Source organism: Canis lupus, chromosome 1, assembly GCF_011100685.1.
Source record: "Canis lupus familiaris isolate Mischka breed German Shepherd chromosome 1, alternate assembly UU_Cfam_GSD_1.0, whole genome shotgun sequence".
Lineage (NCBI taxonomy): Eukaryota > Metazoa > Chordata > Mammalia > Carnivora > Canidae > Canis > Canis lupus.
Window position 1 is genome coordinate 74,229,502 of NC_049222.1, and position 20,608 is coordinate 74,250,109.

The window sequence follows — 20,608 nt, forward strand, 5'->3', positions numbered from 1 at the left end:
CATTTTGTTGATTCATTTGTCAGTTGATAGGTATTTGGGTTATTTCTAGTTTTAGGCTTATTATTATTATTTTAAAGGTTTTATTTATTTATTCATGAGAGACACAGAGAGAGAGAGAAGTAGAGACACAGGCAGAGGGAGAAGCAGGCTTCATGCCTGATGTGGGACTTGATCCCAGGTCTCTAGGATCAGGCCCTGGGCTGAAGGCGGCACTAAACTGCTGAGCCACTGGGGCTACCCTTAGGCTTATTATTAGTAATGCTGCTATGAACATTCATGTAGACATTTTTGTAGGGATGTAAGTTTTCATTTCTCTTAGGTATATACCTAAGAGTGGAATTGCTGGGCTCTATAGTAGCTCGATGTTTTATGAGAAACTGCCAGACCATTTTCAAAAAAGTGACCACACTCTTAGATTTTCGCCAGCAGTTTGAGGGTTCCAGTTTTTCCATGTCCTTGCCAACTCCTGTTATTATCTTTTTTCATTATAGCCATCCTCATGGATGTGGAGTCCTATCTCATTGTGGCTTGGATTTTCATTTCCATAATAACTAATGTTGAGCATCTTTCCTGTGCTTTCTTGGCCATTTGTATATCTTTTCTGGAAAAACGTCTATTCAAATTCTTTGTCCACTTTTAAATTGGGTTATTTTATAATTGAGTTAGAGTTCTTTATATATTCATATGTATATGTAAAGTTAATAGATACATGATTTCTACATATTTTTTTCCCATTCTCTGAGTTGTTTTTTTACTTTCTTCATGGTGTTCATTGAAACATAGAAGTTTTTAATTTTGATGAAGTCCGGTTTGTTATTCTGTTATTTGTTCCTTTGGTATCATAATTTAAAACACTTTGCTTACTCCAAGGTTATGAAGATTTATATTTTCTTCTAAGAGTTTTCTATTTCTTAGCTCTTACAGTTAGTCCTATGATCCATTTTGAGTTCATTTTTTATATCTGGTGTGAAGTAAGTGTCCAAATTCATTCTTTTGCATGTGTATATCATCTCTTGGCACCTTGTTTTGAAAACAAAACGAAACAACGATTCTTTCTTCCACTGAATTATTTTGGCACCTATGTCAAAAATCAGTTTATTGTAAATATGAGGGTTTATGTGTGGACTCTCAGTTCTGTTCCATTGGTCTGTGTGTCCCTTATGTCACTACCATACATACAGCCTTGATTACTGTACCTGTAGCTTTGTAGTGAGCTTTGAATTCAGGGAGTGTAAATCCTCCAACATTGTTTTTTTGTTTGAAATTTAAGATTTATTTATCTTAGAGCATGCATGTGGGAGGGGCAGAGGGAGAGAGAATCTCAAGTAGGTTGCCCACTGAGCACAGAGCCAGAGGCAGGGCCATCTCCTGACCCTGAGATCATGACCTGAGCTGAAACCAGGAGGTAGACACTTAACTGACTAAGCCACCCAGGCATCTCTTCCCTTCTGTTCTTAATTGATGAGTGTTTTTATCAAGAGGTGTTGGATTTTTTCAAATTCTTTCTTTTTCTCCATCTACTGAGATGATCATGTAGTTTTTGTCCTTTATGCTATTTATACAGTATTACACTAACTGATTTTTGGATGTTTCACTTTGCATACATGGGATTTAGCCCACTTGGTCATGGCATAAAATACTTTTATATGTTGCTAGATTTGTTTTGCTATTATTTTGTTGGGGATTTTGGTGTCTATATTCATAACAGATACAGTCTGTAGTTTTCTTATAGTGTCTTTGGCTTTGATATCAGGTAATATTGGGCTCATACATAGAATGAGGCATAATCTTTTCTCTTGTTCTTTGGGAAAAGTTTGTGAATATCTGGTATTGATTCTTTAAATGTTTGGTGGGATTCATTAGTGAAGACATCTGGGCTTAGGCTTTTCTTTGGGGGAAGTTTTAAAATTAATAATTCAGTCTGTCTATTCACATTTTCTATTTTTTTAAAAAATTATTTATTTGAGATAGTGGAGGGGAGGGGCAGAGGGAGAGAATCTCCAAGTACATTCCTGGCTGAGCACAGAGCCCAATTCAGGGCTTGATCTCCTGGCCCATGAGATAATGACCTGAACTGAAACCAAGCATCAGACACAACCAACTAAGCCACCTAGGTGCCCCTCAGATTTTCTATTTCTTGAGTCAGTTTGGGTAATTTGTATTGTTCTGGGAACTTGCCCAGTGTCCTCTAGGTTATCAAAGTTGACATACAGTTATTCAGGGTATTTTTTATTTTATTTTATTTATTTGATAGAGTGAGGGAATGAGAGAAAGCAAAAGCAGAGGGAGCAGCAGGAGAGGGAGAAGCAGGCTTCCCAGTGAGCAGGAAGCCAGAAGAGGGATTGATCTTGTGACCCTGGGATCATGGGTCAAAGCAGATGCTTAACCAACTGAGCCACCCAGGTGCCCAGGTGGTATTTCTCTTTAATAGTTTTGTTTGTGTAAGGTCAGTGGTGGTCTGTTATTTTAGTAAGTTGATTTTTCTCTTTTTCTTGGTAATGGTTTGTCTTTTTAAGCTAGGTAATGGTTTGTCAATTTTGTTCAACTTTTCCAAGAACTCACTTTGATTTCATTGGTGTTTGCTGTTTTCTACTCTGTAGAAAACAGAATTAATTCCTGCTCCAGCATTTATTATGTCCTTTGCTTTAGGTTTAGTTTGCTCTTCTTTTTCCAGTATCTTAAGGTGGAAGATTGGTTACTGAATTGAGATCTTTCTATTTTCCTTAATACAGACCTGCAGATTTCCCACTAAGCGCTGCTCTAGCAGCCTCCCATAAGTTTGGTATGTTGTGTATTTGTTTCAGTTTTTCTCAGGATACTGTTATTTGCCTTGTGTGTTCTTTGACCCACTGGTTTATTAAGAGTGTGTTGCCTAATTTCCACGTTTGTGAATTTCTCAAATTTTATTGTCACTGATAACTTCATTCCATTGTGATTGACATCATACAAAGTATGTTCAGTTCTTTCAGATTTTTTGGAGCTTGTTTCATTGCCTAGCATCTGTCCTGGAGGATGTTCTATGTGGATTTGAAGATTGTATTTTGCTCTTGTTGGGTTCACTGTTCCATAGAAGTAGTCTAGTCTGGTTGGTTTAGTGTTCAGGTCTTCCTTGTCCTTGTTGATCAGACAGTGGAAGCCTACTTGTTAATCAATTACTGAAAGTACTTTCTGAGAGATCTTAACCTTAGCACTTTGGATTTATGCCAGGTGGTCGGGCACAATTGGAGCATATCATGGCATTTCTCTGTGTTTGGGTGTTTTGTCAGAAGGACATCCATTGCATTGCTTCGGTTTACTGTGAGGTTTAAAGTCACAGAGCCCCTAGCTGTCGTGTGCTCCTGTTTTAGCTCCGAGCCCCCAGTGAGCCTCAGCCCAGGCCACAGGAAGCAGACCTGCCCCAGGCAGAGGTACCACAAGTGAAAGGAAATGTGCCCAGCGATGGGGAGCCCCAGACACCAGCCCCCAGTTTGGAGGTGGCTTTGGAGTTGAAGAGACAAGGTGAGAAAGGTAAGTGAAGCCTGGTAATTACACATTTAAGCCCTTGAAGACAAAGCTCATTCAAATAAATACATAGTGGCAGTTCGTGTCTAACATATGTGTATACAGCCTCATGCAAGAGTGTCCCTGCAGATGGCAGTTGGTGACTTGGGTTTGGGCTGCAGGAAGCAGGTCTGAGTACCTGGAATTGAGGCCCCAGGGCTTTTCCTTGTCTTACTGACATCTCATCCTTGTAAACCCAGTACCTTGTTCTTTGACAGCTGTGTAAAGAAAGATCCAGGCTATTCCATGTTGAGGACATCATTAGAAATGTGGGATTATGGGGATGTGGCTGAGACCTGAGCAGCTGTCATGGGAAGGGGTGGTGGTGGTGGTGGCTGCTGTGTCCCTGTGGAGTGACTCCTTGGTGGACTGGCATGCCCTGCTCCCAGGTACTTGTCTCAGAGTACCTGGTTAGATGATGGTTAAATTGATGATGGTTAGATGACTTCAGCTTGTAGTTTGTTGCTGTAATCAAGATAACTTGTCTAGGTTTTTTTCCTAAATTACTTCTGTCTTCTTCATGGCTCTGAAGATGAGCTGCAGGTAGAGAGAAGCCTGTAGTCTTTGCAGACTCATAGAATAAGTTTCGTAGTTGCTCCTCCATCCACAGCCCTTGGGAAGGTTCTGGGAGTTGAGTGGTAAGAGGGTTTTTGTTTTACATAAACTAAATGCCAGTGGTGTGTTCTCTGCACAGGGGAAACCAACGAGATTCAGGTCACCAGTGAGGAGGAGCCTCAGAGGGACAGCCTGGGGCTGCCCCCAGAGCCAGGCCGAGAGCAGGCTGTAGAGGAAGACAGACCTGTGGGTGGAAGAGGCATTGGAAGAAGCTGGAGCAGTTGGCCAGACCCCACGGGTGCCAGCAGTGATACTGGCCAGCCAAGAAAATCAGGACACAGAGGACCTTGAGCGGGACCAGCTTGTCATCCCTGATGGGCAAGAAGAGGAGGAAGAGCAGGATGTTGATGAGGAAGGTAGGTTAGCTGCTCCATGGGCTTCCGCTGACTCTGCCACTCTTCTCCCGATACTAGGAAATCCCATGAAGGGCCCAGTTTGCCATTTGGTGGTGGTGGTTTGTTGAATATCTGTTACTGAGTAGGAGGCAGGAGGGAAGAGCAGTGTGCTCACCAGCAGTTGGAGGTGTCAGAAATAATATTCACAGCAACTTGGTGGTTGGGTGGTGGGGCTTCAAGGTGGAAGGCCTTGAAGTGGGTGCTTAGCATCAAGTGAATGTAGCCCCTGCACTGGACCATGTGGCTTGCCTGTGTGTCTACATCCTTATATGGATGGTGTCACGACCAGTGCCCAGTGAAGGGAGGGATGGATGGATGATTGGGTAGATGGAGTTTCATGCATATTTGAGCATGGCAGAGAAGTGACATGTGAATCCTACCTTGCTGGTTTGGTGGACTTTTCTTTAAAGATACAGGAAAGTGTGGGGACACCGACATCAACACAATATTCAGGGATGTATCTGGGTCCCTAAAGGATGTGGAAGACTTTATTCCTAGCCAAGCCAGGAACGCTTAGGAAGGGAAGAAGATACCTGTGCTTTGGGACGAGCCATTAACAAGAGGGGGGAATGTACTTATTTGTGGAAATTACCCTGATTCCATATAGATCTCATTTGCACTCAAGCTTCTCTTCCTGAAGAATGTGTTCTTACAAGGTTCCATTTAAAGAATTAAAGAAAAAGAAAAGGCCAACTAAGGTGGCAGATCCAGTGGCGTGCAGGTTTTAGATTGGCCACAAAGGGTAACATCTGAATATTGGTTTGAGATCCCGCAGGATACACACCAACCTGGTGCAGCTGTAGTGACGGGATTTGCAGAATAAAGTGGCAGGGCACAGGGGCATGTGCTTTGCTTCCCTTCAGGCAGTGAGTGCAGAGAGGTGTAACTAGAGCCAAATCAAATCTCCCAGACATGCTTTTTAGAAAAAGATTTTTTTTTAAAGATTTTATTTATTTATTCATGAAAGACACAGAGAGAGGCAGAGACATAGGCAGAGGGAGAAGCAGGGAGCCCGATGTGGGACTCGATTCCAGGTCCCCAGGATCACAACCTGAGCTGAAGGCAGACGCTCAACCACTGAGCCACCCAGGCATCCCAAGATTTTATCTATCTATATGAAACCGTATGTCTCTTGAATGCCTTTTGTCCTGATCTTCTTTTCTGCAGGGCTGAATGTGGTGGTGAATGATCTGATTCTGTAGGGATGATGGAAAATCCATTGGTACCCAGTAGCCGCTCTATTTCCTTCCATCAGAGCCACAAACCAACCATTCTGAGGAGGTGCCATCATTAACTAGAAACCTGTTGTTTCCAGCAGTAGTGGCACCTCCTTTTAACCTGGAGTTGGTCTCTTTTTAAAAACCCAGGAATTGGGTTTATTATTTTTTTAATATTTTATTTATTCATGAGAGATGCAGAGACACAGGCAGAGGGAGAAGCAGGCTCTCTGCGGGGAGCCCGATGCGGGACTCGATCCCAGAACACCAGGATCACAACCTGAGCTGAAGGCAGACGCTCAACCACTGAGCCACCCAGGTTCCCCGGAATTTGGGTTTAATTAGCTCATTTCCCGTTTCAGCCCAGAATACAGCCCTGTATTGAGGGCCATGGTTTCTATGGACTCAGAGTTGAAGTGGGGGGCAGACATAAGTGGAGAACTCACACCTGCTGTTCATTCTGGCAGCAGGCACACCAGTTCCTGCGGTTCCCCGAGATGCTGCAGGAGACCTGATTGTTAAGCCGTGACTGGAAACACCCCAGTTCCTGGGTTCTTTAACTCCTGTGGCCTCAAGAGAGTAATGTGGGCTGTGTTCTCTGTGTTCATTTTACAGGGAGACACCAACAAAAGCTGGGGGGAGAGGAGGACTACAACATGGATGAAAATGAGGCAGAATCGGAGACGGACAAGCAGGCAGCCCTTGCAGGGAACGACAGAAACCTCAATGGTAAGAGGTGTGCCGCAGGTGATGGGCTTGCCTTACTTTACACTTTGTGGTCTTTTGTTCACTTTAGCTAAATACTGAATCCCAACACTAACATTGTAAGTCATCCACCATTGGAGGGCATGTCCCCCATCCTGACCTTTCTCAGCAGCATTTTCTTGCTTTTCTTTATGGGCTTTTCACTCAGGTGGGCATCCCTGGACCCCAGAATTTAGTTTTGCCCATTTTCTTAAAACTGACTGCTCTTTAAGCTTCTCTTAATCAGCAGGTTCTCCTTCCATTCCTTTTCTCCATTACCCTGGAGTTTCCCACCATCTGTAGAGTGCTGCTTGTATATTTATACTGCTGTTTAGTATATTCTTCTTTCCCCTCTACTTCCCCCATATTGGCAGCCGATATCCAGATGCTTGGTAAGACAGCTTTGGGCTCAGGCCCTTGGTAAAGTGGGAGGTGGTGGTGTGTTCTTTCACCAGGAGGCAAGGAATGCCTTTCTTTTTGTGATATAAGTACCAATTGATGTTCAGTGCCTTTGTTATTCATTGGTGGTATTCTAGTTCAGCCTTTTGTATTCTGTTATTGAGATATTTTTTATAAATAGGCAAGTCAGTGGTTTTATCACATAACACAGGATAAAAATGCTTGATTCTCTTTACCCATCTTCATAATAACAGATTATTTCCCGGTCATTCTCTGAAGGTAGTATATAAAGTATAAACTCAGTGGATTTAAACTTATTTGATGGGTTTCACTCGATTGTACTTATTATCCTTTTTTGGAGTTCAAGTTATCCCATCTTCTTCAGCCAGTGGAGCCTTCCCCACTTTAATCTGAACCTTCAGTTCCTTTTCTCCTGGCCCTGTCCTCAGCCACGGCTCTTCTCCCTACTCAGCTGTTTTCCTTTGTTTTGTTCGGTGGGTCTGTCTGGGAAGGAGCTTCAGAAAGGAGCCTTGGTAGATGAGTTTCAGAAGTTCCTAGGGCTCAGCCTCCCATGGCCCCTCAGTCCTTACCATAGCCACTTTGCACTCTGCAGTTTGTTCACTGGCCCAGGTACTTTCTGGTGTAAACCCACTGGCTGTTTGGAGTTTTTCTGTTCTAATCTTAGGCCCATTGGGTGCTCCATTGCTCCTGTTCTTTCTATATGCTGCTAGCATACAGGCACTGTCCATCGTTTTTGTGTCTGCTTCTGTTTCAGGGTCTGCAGGATTCCTTGTCATCTACTCTTGTGAAATGTCTCTGATATTTTTCAATGTAGTTGCCTTATGAAGGGACCCTGAAATTAAAAAACTATGCCACTGCTGCCACCACTTTTCCAGGACCATCAGGTTTTTATGATTTACATTTAGATATCTGATTCACCTGATTAATTTCAAATGTATTCAGGTAGTGTGGCACAAGGTTGGGTCCAATTTTCTTTTTCCTAAGGGCTGTCCAATTGCCTCAACACCAGCTCAGGGCCTGTGATTTGAGGTGCTACCGAATAGATTTCCGTACATACCTAGGTCTACTTTTGGTTTCCCTGCTGACTCACGCTGTACCACACTGTTCTAAGTATAACAGCTTTCCCTCACTGCTCTTTTTTCAATATCTGACAAGGCTACTCCTTCTGGATGATCTTGGCCAAGATCTGTTTGAATAATGCTTCTTCCCAATTTGATTCCTTCTTTAACTCAGATCAGAAATGTTAGATCTTACCATTCTCTTCAGGTCTCTTACCCTCTTTTTTATATTATTCATTTCTGCCTCCCTGATCTGCATTCAGAATGATTTCCTCAGACATAGCTTGTAGTTCACCAATTTTTCCTTTAGCTATGCCTTATCTGTTCTTTAATTCATGGTTTTAGTTTTTTCATTTCTAAACTTTGTACTTATTCTTTGCTCTTTGTTTACAAACATCTTTGAGTTCATTAACTGTATCAGACTTTTGCTTCTTTAAGTGTATCAGGCATTATTCCATGTCTTCCAATTCCAGTGCCTGGAAACCTTGGGGTATTTCATCAGATTGCCCTTAGGATACCTTCTTTCCTTGTGTTTTGTGCTTTTTAACTGTCTCCTAGAAGCCCCTAGGGGCATCAGAGTAGTACTGCACTAGAGAGATCCTTTGCTTCAGTCAGCCTCTCAAGGGCACTCACTACATCACCACCTCTTTAAGAACGTAAATTCTTTTTTCTTTTTTTTTAGTCACACAGGAAATGTGAGTTCAAATTGTATACTTGCACCTCCTCCCCAGTCTAACCACTAGGTGTTCATGCTGTCCCATCTTCCCTGCAGACTTTCCATTACCATTCATTCAGCTTTATATAGGAATCCCCTTCTGGACTTACCACCCAGAATGAAGCCTTGTCTTTAGCTTCTGTCCCTCTGCATCTTTGGAAGCTGTGAAAGAAGCTGTCTTTCTTGAAGAAGTGTCTTCAGGCTTCAGAAGTCCTTAGGGCAGAACTAGCCTTGATGCTTACTACCTTCAGGAGTTGGGACCTTTTACTTCACATTTGGTCGCTCAGATTCCTTCTTTTATTGCCATTATAAACAGTGCATTTTAATGTCTTTAAAATATTTTTTTTCAATTTGAAAATAGATTTTAATTTAAAATAAATAATTTCCATATAACCTTTACCCAAGTTCCCCAGGTTAACATTTTATGTAACCTTTGTCCAATTATTGAAATGAAGACATTACTACTGATAAATGCTATTATTCAAATTTAGTGAATTGTCCAACTAATATCCCTTTTCTGGTTCAAGATCTAGTCATCCAGGATTATACACTGCATTTATTGTCACACTTCCCTAGGGTCCTTTAACCTGAGATGTTGATGGTTCTTGAAATGTTCTGGCCGGTTATTTGGTAAAGTCCCTTAACTTGGGTTTGATTCAACAATGCATTCTTTATTTATTATTTAATGCATTCTTTAAAATCTTTTCAAAAAAATATCTTTTCATATTTTATCTAGCATGTCCGTTATTACAGTTGGCAGAGTTGAGGTTTCTAGAAATGGGAGTTTTTTTTTTTTTTTTTAAACATTTATTTGAGAGAGACCAAGTAAGCACAAGTGGGGAGGAGAGGGAGAAGCAAGCTCCCCACCAAGCAGGGAACACAATATGGGGCTCAATCACAGGGCCCTGGGATCATGACCTGAGCAGAAGGCAGACGCTTAACCAACTGAGCCACCCAAGTGCATCTAGAAATGAATTCTAATTTGTTTTTAAAATTATTTTCTTAGAAGGACACCTGAGTGGTCCAGTGGTTAAGTGTCTGCCTTTGGCTCAGGTTGTGATCCTGGGGTCTTGGGATCGAGTCCTGTGTTGGGCTCCCCACAGGGAGCCTGCTTCTCCCTCTTCTTCTCTGCCTCTCTGTCTCTCATGAATGAATAAATAAAATCTTTTAAAATTTTTTTCTTAGACTATTTATGTGATTTTTAAAATGCAAACCATGAACATATTAGCAAGTCAGTATTTTAAACAAATACAAAGTTTCTTACTCTGTTCTGTATCGATTCCAAATACCTGTGTACCTCAGTCCTTGACTATTTGCTGGTGTGGTTACTGTCCTACATATTTTGCCATCCTTTCAAATCAGTCTAGTGTCCTAAATGTTTGGCTTGCAGTGAAGCTCTAGGATCTTTCATCCCCTACATACAGGGGCCCCATGAATTTGACCTTGTTTGTATAAGGCTTCAACAAAGTGAGGACACAGAAAAGAAAAATGCTCTTTCAGCTCATTTAAGAGAGTTTTAAGTCAAAGAACTGCCATCACCATCATTTTAAGATTATATCATTAGATCATTAAAATAGTTTAAGGCCCTGCTTGCTCCAGGGAAATTAGAAGAAAAAGGCATTAGTTCCAACTTTATTAGAGAACCTTAAAAGACAATTATTAATTTAAGGCAGTCATTTAATTCATTTAATAAAATCATTAACCACTTAATGTGTTCTAGTTGTAAATCAGCGTGGTGGTTCTAGGTTTTGTGAGGTCTTTCTATGTCCTTTCTTTGTCAAAGGAGAGTAAGGATGATGGGAGCCACATAGACTTCAGCTCTATAAAGGAGCAGCTTTGTAGTAAGAGGTGACTGAAGCTGCAAGTAGTTCTTAGGGCACTGTGATGCCTGCTAGAGATATACCACCAGAGGTGCAATGCAGCACAGCAGAGTTGTGGTTGTAGAGGACGTTGGGCATTATTCAATATTTTAAATAGGAAGTTTTTTCAATGTTTAGCTTTATTTTGTAGCACCATGTTGGTCATACATGTTGTCTCTTCAGTACCTATCCTTGATTAGGAAAGCAAATCCCCATTATGTTGCTGTGGAAGATAACTCTCCTCTTGAGGACTCTCCACACTTCAGTCAAATAGAACCTTCATGGCTGGTTTCCCTGAATGTTTTAATGTTTGATTATGGTTTTTTTTTTTTTTTCTTAGTTCTTAATGCTGAAAATCAGAAAGGAGACATAATAAATTTACTTGCTCAGCGTGAAAAGAGGAATCACACACTCTGAATGAACTGGGATCATATACTGGTCAGGATCGAACAGAGATCACTACAAAAAATTTACGAAGGGTTGAATACTGTGAAATGTACTAAGTAAAATATACACCTTAAAGATTATTGTGGAGTTTTAATATGTACTGTATGTAGGAAAATGATTATCTTGTAGATGGTTTTTTTGGGGGTATTTTCAAAGTGTTTATGCTAAGGTGTCAAAATTTGTCAGCTAATAGGTATGAGATCAACACCGAAAATAGAACCCAAGTTTCTCCTTCAAATATGGTGACAGTGGCGCTTTTTAAGAAATTCTGGAATGTAACTTTAAAAAAAAAAAAAAAAAAGCCTGTAGGAAGAGGCTGCCTTCAAGACACCAAGAGACCCACCACACCTGAGAATTCTTCTCTGGTTCCTTTGGTGTCCCTCTTCACGTGCTGAGTGCCCGGTCCCAGCCCGATATTCTGTTCTCCAAAGTCAGTGCCGAAAGATTTACTAGCTTATGCTCTCAATTCTGGTTTGGACAGTCAGTGGCCTGGAGCACAAAACTGTTAATACAGACATCACTAATAACAGTTTTAAACAAGTCTATATACAGAGGCATTTTTTGTATTTTAAACTACTTGTATAACCTTTGTCATTAATGTACAGAAATGCTTCTAAGTGACTTGTAATTTGAACATTTGTGACATTTTTACTTTGCTTGGTATGTATGGGCAAAGCAAAATATTCTGCAGTAAGACCATTTACCAAGAAGACACATGAGTAGATTAGACTTTTTACACAACCGGGGCCAAAGCAGAGCTGATCCTGGGGCCCATAGCAGAGCAGGGAGGGAAATAACAGCACTGTGGGGGCATGTTTGCTGTGGACAGAATGCCCACTTCACCATTACAGGAAGAGGAGAGAAAGATGATATTAAGGGGTATAGACAGTGTTAAATGGGGAAAGTTTAGAAAAGCAACAGTTTTCACATAGTCTGTACATTTGGCTTGTGATGACTATCAAAAGTGATTTAAAAATCAAAAGTTAATCTGAAAAAGACTAATCACAATTCACATTGATTTGCTTCAGTATTTCCAGTAAACTCTTGCCACTTACCAGTGACAGGCAAAGTCACAGTAGTGACTCTTAGGCCTTCTTCAGGGTAAGTGGGTGGTGATGCTTATTAAATACAAGTCTCGGGATTTGAGATGCAGGGGCCTCACATCACCTAGTATAACCCTTCACCTTTAGAGAGGAAATGGGGGCCCAGAGAAGTTAGAGCTACACAGGCCAGACACCTGGCAAGCCTTACCTGGTCTGGACTCATGGTGCCCCTGTCTGGCACTAAAGGCAAGACCTGGTTTGCATTCAGGTTAAGATCTCCAATGTGAATGTTCCTCACGTAGGTTATCTTTTTACTTAATTACTAAGATTAAACTTTTCCACCTGGAAAAGACAACTAAAGAAGGGTGTTAAAAATAGCTTTGTGAGATTTTTATATGTCTTTGTCCGACTTCCCTTTGTGTCTTAGCCTTAAGGGTTGATAGTCTCTCTTGCTTTTTCAATAAAGTGTCCATTCATTTCATGTTTAATCAGTGTGCATAGAGTTCTGAAAAACATGTTTAACTGCTTTATTTTCCCCTTTACTGCCTTATTGGATCCCTGAAGAATCAGCTTGTAATTGTGGATTAAGAATGGTGGTTTTGGGGGGGGGGGGGGGGAAGGTGGTTTGCCTTAAGCCTTTTGTGGACTGATGGGATGTCATTGTAAATAATAACCACCTTTTTTCCATCTTTATGTACAGAGGCACCAGAGGCCATTTGTTCAGGAGGTGTGTACTGTGTGTGATTTCTCCAGTCATGCTTTTTTACCACTGGCTTTCCTTGGTATCACATAGTCTCTTATTCATTCCAAGGCAACAATTTATACAGGTGTCAGTTTGTTTGTTTTTTTTTTTTTTTAAAGCAAAACAAAAACCTGTGTAATACATAAGTAGATAGCAAACCCCCCACTTTGGTCTTTTGGTTTCATCCAGAATTAATCAGCAGCTATTCCAATCTTTAATAGGTGGAACTATTTATTTCACACCTTCCTTGGGACTCTCCAAGGAAGAGAGTGTGGAGACAGGAGTGTGATAATTCAGATTCCCTCCACAAGACTCAGATTTCTTGAGTAATGTAAGCACTGCACATACTTCATGTATTTCTGTGTGATGAAATTTGAGAAATAAACCAATACCTGTTAAGTCAGTGTGTGGTCATTAAATAACTAGATCGGTAACTGTCATGATTGTTTTAATTGGTAAGTAACTGGTTTTCCATTCTTAGTGGAACCTGGAGTAGTAGAAGACACGTGTGAATTCAGGGTCCTTTAAGGTCCAAGGGGATTGGTCTACTCCCACTAAGAGATTATTAATTATAAATAATTGGTAGTTAATAGGATACTCTACAACTTCTAATCCTTGTCTCTGAATTTTCCAAAAAATACAAAAAGATTCCATTAAACGTAGGCGATGTTTTTTTCCCCCCGTATCATTAGCTTAGACTTTGAAAATGTCTTATTAGTGTCAGAGCTGGAGAAATAGCTTGTGTATTTAAATGTTTATGTGTGTACTATTTCTCCACACAGAGAGCAATACTTTCTTAAAGTGTACAAAACACTGTCCCTTAAAAACTGCCTTATAAAATTCTGATGATGCATACATTGAAGAATTACTCAAAGTTGCTATCATCACATGCACTTTTTTAAAAGCTAAAATAAAATGCTTCCAGCCTTGTTGGTGTGCCTATGAAACACATCTTTGGGAAAGTTAAAGGACTTGAAGTATTATCTTCTTTAAATTATGCATAAACTTCACATGAGTTTTATAAACCAAGGCCCTAACCAATTGAGACAAATGCTTATTTTCTATCCTTAGTCCTTAGAATAAAATGATACAATATAACACAAAATAAAACTCCACAGCAGCATGAGACAGGAATTAGAATAAGCAGCAAAGGATAGGGTAGGGCCTCTGGCACCGGGCACTTAAATCCAACTGTACCTTTAAGTCTGTTTTCGAAGCTAGCAGATACTGGAAAGAACCCCAGTGAAAACATTTCAAGGGTTAAATTGAGTATGTAGTAGTAAACAAAAAGGAGTATGCCATATTGAAACCTTACCCTAAAAATTAATTTACACATTCTTACCTCTTAAATAATGTCAGTAGCAAACATTATGCATAATGTTTTAAAAGTGCCAAAAGGAACAGTTAAAGGATGTTAAAAAAAAAAAAAAAAAAAACTTCTATATCCTTATAGGTATATAATTTAAGACATCATGACACAAAATCACAATCCCCATGTAATTTAGTCTCCCTAGGTAGGTTAGAGGTTCCCCCACCCTGCATATTTCCCTTTTAAATGTATTCTGCCAAAACCCCATTCACATGTTTGATCAATCCCTTGTTTTGAAACTTCTTTTGAATAATGTTTGAACTAGTCAAGAGTAAACACCTTCAATTCCTAACATGCATCAACAAAGTGCTGTTGTTTTTCATTTCCAGTAGTGCATTTTTTTTTGTCAAGAAATTTATTAACCTTTACAAACACTATTTTCACTCATTCATTAAAAAATGATTTATGATTAAATCTGTAATAAAACCATGTAACGTTCATCACCGCATTCAGTAAGCCCAGTTTCATCCATGGAACATAAACCACTTTAAAACAGCAGTTTTCATTCACATCGTATAAGGCTGTCAAATTAAAAGTATTTCTTATAATAGGCTGTTATCCAAGAAATCCATTTCACTTCATGTTATGTGCTGAGATTGACGGATGGATCCCCTTAGAATCTGAAGGTATATTCTGCCCCTTGGTGGTCCCCATTCAGTGTCTCTCAAACAAGTTTCACAACAGGAAAGTATTTGTGAGCAGAGAAATCAAATTCAGGAGGAACCTGTAAAGAAAGACAGGAAGAAAATGAATGTATTTACCAATATTGACAGCTCAGTATTTTAGAGTTTCTCACAATTTTAGAGGTAAAGCAGCAGGAAGAGAGGAAAACCTGGTTCAATGACAAAGAAGTCAAGGTACTAACTAACCTGGAGGGAAAACGATCTGCTTATCTCTGAGTTTAAGAAAAAACAGTTAACAAAGGCAAATAGACTTAAAAGATAGGGAAGGGTCATGAGTCAGCACACTTTTTAGTTCCTGGGTCACAAACAGTACTAAGCAAAGAAAATGATCTAGTAAAGCAAAGCAGAAGATAAGGAAGGCAGATAACAAGCAGCAACGGGAGTCAACAGAGGTACACACAGCGCAAATGTTCAGCAGTGCACATGTAGACCTAATAGCACTGCCGATACACCAGCCAGGTAAGCTTACAGAATTTACCATCCCTTGAGCCATTAAACAGTCTTTAATTACTGAAGCATTCACTTTTCTACAGGCAGATAACTTTTTAAATATCTCTCCCATAATAAATTTGTTTTCACACATTCTGTTTTACTTCAAGTCATTCACAGTAATTTATACAATGGAGGGAGGGGAATGGAAGGGCAGACTTCAGATATTTTAAGTCAATAAAATCTCTAAGTTTCAAAGCAAAATGGCAAGCTCTAGTTATTTCCTGCCACTGAGCCTCTTTTAAAGGGATGATTTTTGAAAGTTTTACCTTTTTGTAATATTTATGCATCTTATTTTTTTAAAAAGTTCTGCAATAACTTAACACCCAATTATTTTCCCCACAATGCACTTACCTTAGATTCCTTTTTGTGTCCTCCTGCTAATAACTTCATGACCACAAAGTTGGGTTTGGCAACCTTTAAAATTCTATTCACCTAAACAATGAGCAACATTAAGCTATCAAAACAAAATTCAGAGTCAAAATATCTTTATATTATTGATAGTTATAGGAACTTTGCACAAGGTAAATGTTGATATTTTATTAAATAAAATAAAGGCAATGTAATAACAGGAACAGATATACTTTTTCGTTACCACAGAGCTCTATTTCAGTTCAGCTGTGCTGCCCTGGAGGGGCCCCTGGGTCATCAGGTTGCAGAGGTAGCAGCGGAGCACTTGGGGCACAGACTATGTAGCTGGAGTGTTTGCAAACCCCACCTCTGCCAGGCACTAGCTTTCATAGCTAGGGGCAAGTTCTTCAGCCTCTCTGTTTCTCAGTTTCTTCATCTCTAAGCATGGGACAATGATTTGACTACCTGCCCCCTGCCATAGACCTTCTGGGAGGATTACTATATGAGCTACATACTATACTACAAGCTGAGAACCACACCTGGCAGACAAGAAGTGTCCTGTGTTTACTGTCACTCCTGACTACCCCCAAGCCTGAAAGGTTTCACATGAACACATGAACAGCAGAGGACTGGAATGCTACATTCCTCCCAAGAGGGAGTGATGTGCAACTTGAAGAAAGAAGTTCCCATTGCTCCTTGTTGCTAGCTGACCTCTCTGTAGAAACACCTCATCACAAGTTTGGAACGGCTTCTCCTCAGCCCCAGATAACACATCCACCCATCCAGACAACAGCTCCATCTGGGCCTCCCAACCAGCATGTCCCAACCTGAGCTCCTGACATCTCAGCCCTGTCTCCCACCTGTTCCTGCTCCACCTGCCCTTCCACTGGCTCTATCCACCTGGGGGCTCAGGTCCAAACCCTGAAGTCCTCCTTGACTCCTCTTCCTCACTCATATCCAGTCCATCTTGCTTTGGATCACCTCCACGGTCCACACCATCTCTCACCAGATACTGCTGTGGCCCCTACTGGCTCCCCAGCTCCCACCTTTGCTCCTACCACAGTCTGTTTTCAGCACAGGGGAGCCAGAGTGAACCTTTAAAACAAAAATCCAATCTTGTCACTCTGCTCAAAACTTTCCAACAGCTCACCCCTTGCTCATCCCACTCCAGCCACACCAGTCCATGGCCTTGGGGCCTTCACATGTGCAGATCCCTCTGCCCACTGGACTCCATCCCCAGTGGCCATGTGACTTGCTTTTTCACCTTCTCAGGAGATTTGCTCACAGGTCACTTTAATTTAAAAATGCATAATCCTTCCTACCTCCCTACTCATAGTGTTTGCTATCCCCATCCCCAGCTTAATTTTTCTTTGTAGTCCTTATGATCTTCTAATATACTACATAATTTATTTACTGTCTGCAACATACGACCTTCCACTGCCATCAGGAGGGCCAAGATTGGTCTAGTGTTTTGCACTAATTTTTCCCACAAGGCTGGGGACATAGTAGGCACTCAACAAATATTTACTGAGTAAACGAATTAAGGTACTTTCCTCTAATTTTTACATTCCTTGTATTTTTTTAATTACATGATTAAATAGGACAAAAGTCATCTCCTATCCCTGTTTCCCAAGGCACCAGCTCCCCTCCCAAGAAGCAAACAGTATTATCGATTCTCACACAATTCCTACATCTCTTTTTGGAGATGTACTCCTGTAATATCTCTGCACACATACAGACTTCCTGGGCCCCTTTTAATTGAAATGGCAGCACAGTTTTGTACTCTGCTCTTTAAACCTCTTATATTCTGAAGAACATTCCATTACAGTATATAATGACCTTCTGTATCCTTTTCAAGACCTCAAGTATTACAGTATATGGTATATCATCATTCATTTGACAGTCTCTGTTGAGGGACAGTGAAGTTTCCTTACTTTTTTGCTAGGAGAATCCTGCTGCAATGAGGACTCCTGTGTATTAGCCACCTGCTTGCCTCACTGCCCACACATGCACATATATGTGTTACATAAATCCCAAACAGCAGAACTGCTTGGTCTATTTTAACAGGTAACTGCTATTAACTTCCCTTTCACAGGAATTGTATGAAGATATACCCCCTAAACAGTCAGTGTTACAGGCAAAGCATTCTCATTTGCAGAATACATGCATGTAAATATAATTAGGCATACAGCAAAAAGAGACTGCAATTTAGTATTCTGTAGATTCAAAGATCTGTAGAATAATATCTCAAAATAAAGTCTTTGAACAGTAGGCTCTATTTTAAATGGTCAGGTGGAATAAGGTTTTTACTTCCTGTGATAACTGACCAGATCATTTTTCGTATTTTTAAGATTCAGCATAATAAAACTATATGTTAAAATAAAAAAATATTTTAAGTGCTACCATTTTTGAACTATGGATCACTCTGGATCCTATTTCTGTTCTTCCTACTCACTTTATGGTTCTATGACTTAATTTCTCTTTGCACTGATTTCTAAATTTACAGAGAAGCTATTTGCTTTCATCGGAAAATTTTAAGTCTTATGGTTGGGTTAGCAAAGCCACTTAAAATCCTTGCCAGAAACATGACAGGCTTCACTATTAGTACTGTAAGGTTCATTTTTATAAACTGTCATTCAGTACTAAGATACGTATTTCCTGCCAAGCTTTTCCTTTAAAATTATTGTGACTATAGTCTTACCTCATGGTCTGGGTTTGGGATATTTTCCAGGATCATTTTTGCCTGTTGAAAGTGCTTACTAGCTGCCACATACAGTTCTGGAGACTGAGGAGGAGGGCTGTATTTATTGAGGTCAGACATTTCCTAAAAGGGGAGAAATACAATATTATCCAAAACATGTTTCATATGAAAAACTCTAAAATGCCTTTTGTAATTAAAGAATTCTGCCCTAACTCATGATTCATATATATAGACAACATATAGACACTAAAGCAAACACCCAGCATAGGTCCCTATTTTTCCCCTATGTAAATATTCAATTCCCAACCTTTGTATGTTACCTCTTGTTATCCTCATACTTTTAAAATAACTCAATGTGATGAGTATATCCAAAAAGAGCCAAATAATTTTCATACTAATTAAAACTGATCTTTTATCATCTTGTCACTGGTCCAGTAATAGTCTGATTTGGCTATTTTAACGAAACAGCTAGGTACAAACAGCGTATCTCTAAGAAAGTCTAAGACTGAATAAGTATTCTGCAGTTGTTTTCATGAGCAGAGTCACCTTGAACTGCAGATAGTGCACTGGGGGTGGGGTCATTACACTGTTGAATGGAGCAAATCTGTGCTCATATCGAACTTGTTCACTATCCAGCTCAAACTTGGGTTTTCGTACTTTGCCATCCATGTCAAATGCTACCATGGTCTAAAGGAAAAAAAAATGAAAGAAGAGATGGTATCAATATGAAAAAATGAACTTCTCATTAATACAGGACAGAAAATAAGAAACATATATTTACATGGACTTAAAATTTTAAGGTTCAGAAATCAGAAATAGGAAGAGAAAAACTGGCTTACTATTCATTTTTCTGTTACGTGCCATATTCATATAAAAAATTTTCAAGTTCCAGTGTTTAATATATTAGTTTTCCCCAGTGAAATTATACCACATGCATATTATTCTGACTCATGCTCTTACAATAGCTTTGAGACCTTCAAGTAAAAGCTTCTAAAGAAAATAGTCATATATAGTAAGAAAAGCATAGATCCTGTTTCTCAAACAGAAGTCCATGTTGTTTTATATATTTTAATATAGGTTGTCTCACATAATTTCTTGAATTGCCAGGTACAACTGAAGAGTTAGCACTTGCTACCTCCTGAAAATGTCCGCTTTTGCTTCAGCCAATCATTGTGGAGCTTATCCCTTTTCTAATATGCTCCTAAAGAAATACAAACCCCATCTCTTCCAAGAAACCTTTTCTGATCATGAATCAGAAATAAACTCTGCTTTCTCTTATTATGTCACACAGGTCACCTGACCCATCATTACCTAAACACTCGAAACCAGGATAACATCTCATTAGACTCGGTATCCTTAAATGTACTCAGTTGAAGATTATCTGACACATGGCATGGGTGTTAAATCAACATTTATCTACAAATACTTGCTAAACAAATTAATGAAGAGTAGACTTGGAAGAAAGGTAATTCTTAAACAGATGGTTAGTAAACACAAAAGTGAAATTAGAATTTGGGAAGAAGCACAGAAAAGAGTCCGTTTTAATTAAACTATATAACAGCAATGTAGTTAAAAAGCAAAAAGAACTTCATTTGTGACAACTTACTTTAAACATTCCAGCACACATGTTCTGATATGCCTGGCTCATTGTGATCTCTCGGCTCAATGGGCGAACTGTAATTAAAAAGAAAATCACCCATACCCTTTTCTACCTCCTCTTGTATTACTGCAGGAGAAAACCTAATTAAAAAAAAAATCTTCCATCTTTACTAAAATTAAAAATTCAAAGTTATTCCTACAGTTTAAATTTTAAGGCCCAAATTTAAAATAATATAAGTGAAATGAAAAGTTTTTTAAAAAGCTATGTCCACTAAATAATACCATAAAATTCTAGTATGAAGTAATTTTAACTTCTTTTGAATTCACCATAGAGATTTAATTTCTGAAATAGGATACCCATCAATATAGTCATTTAAAAACCCACTCAAACTGTTGAAATCCTAATGAAATACAAAGTAATATTTTGTAACCTTTGTACCAATATCCATACCCTTCCACTAGTGAAACATTTCTTTCTCCTCTCAGCCTTGGGTGTTGCACCCAGGCCTCTGTGATCATCTCTCTGTGCCATTATAGTGGTCAGCCTTCTGTCAAAACATCAAGGGTCTCCTGCTGCCTTGTCCTTAATTTACCCTGCTCACACACTCCAGGTGGCTGCTA

The 20,608-nt window shown here is 39.7% G+C and overlaps 2 protein-coding genes across 9 annotated transcripts in view; one reads left to right on the top strand and one right to left on the bottom strand.

Annotated features, from left to right (window-relative positions):
- GOLM1 (golgi membrane protein 1) overlaps positions 1–13,194 on the top strand; it is a 52,879-nt gene extending 39,685 nt beyond the window's left edge. Inside the window, 5 exon segments of the mRNA XM_038526920.1 lie at positions 3,348–3,507; positions 4,235–4,362; positions 4,364–4,511; positions 6,383–6,496; positions 10,904–13,194. Of these exon segments, the coding sequence (XP_038382848.1) occupies positions 3,348–3,507; positions 4,235–4,362; positions 4,364–4,511; positions 6,383–6,496; positions 10,904–10,980 (627 nt within the window). The 3' untranslated portion in view covers positions 10,981–13,194.
- A 32-nt stretch (positions 13,195–13,226) lies between these two features.
- Positions 13,227–20,608, bottom strand: part of NAA35 (N-alpha-acetyltransferase 35, NatC auxiliary subunit) — a 107,724-nt gene continuing 100,342 nt past the window's right edge. For 5 of the 8 annotated variants that reach the window (XM_038526916.1, XM_038526914.1, XM_038526913.1 and 2 more), the window contains exons 19-23: positions 19,995–20,062; positions 18,935–19,075; positions 18,389–18,511; positions 15,691–15,771; positions 14,829–14,888 (exon numbers count right to left, since the gene is read on the bottom strand). In XM_038526916.1, the coding sequence (XP_038382844.1) occupies positions 14,829–14,888; positions 15,691–15,771; positions 18,389–18,511; positions 18,935–19,075; positions 19,995–20,062 (473 nt within the window). Of the gene's footprint in view, positions 14,889–15,690; positions 15,772–15,935; positions 16,783–18,388; positions 18,512–18,934; positions 19,076–19,994; positions 20,063–20,608 lie in introns of those variants that run through there. The other 3 variants (XM_038526912.1, XM_038526919.1, XM_038526918.1) reach the window with 2 other exon arrangements.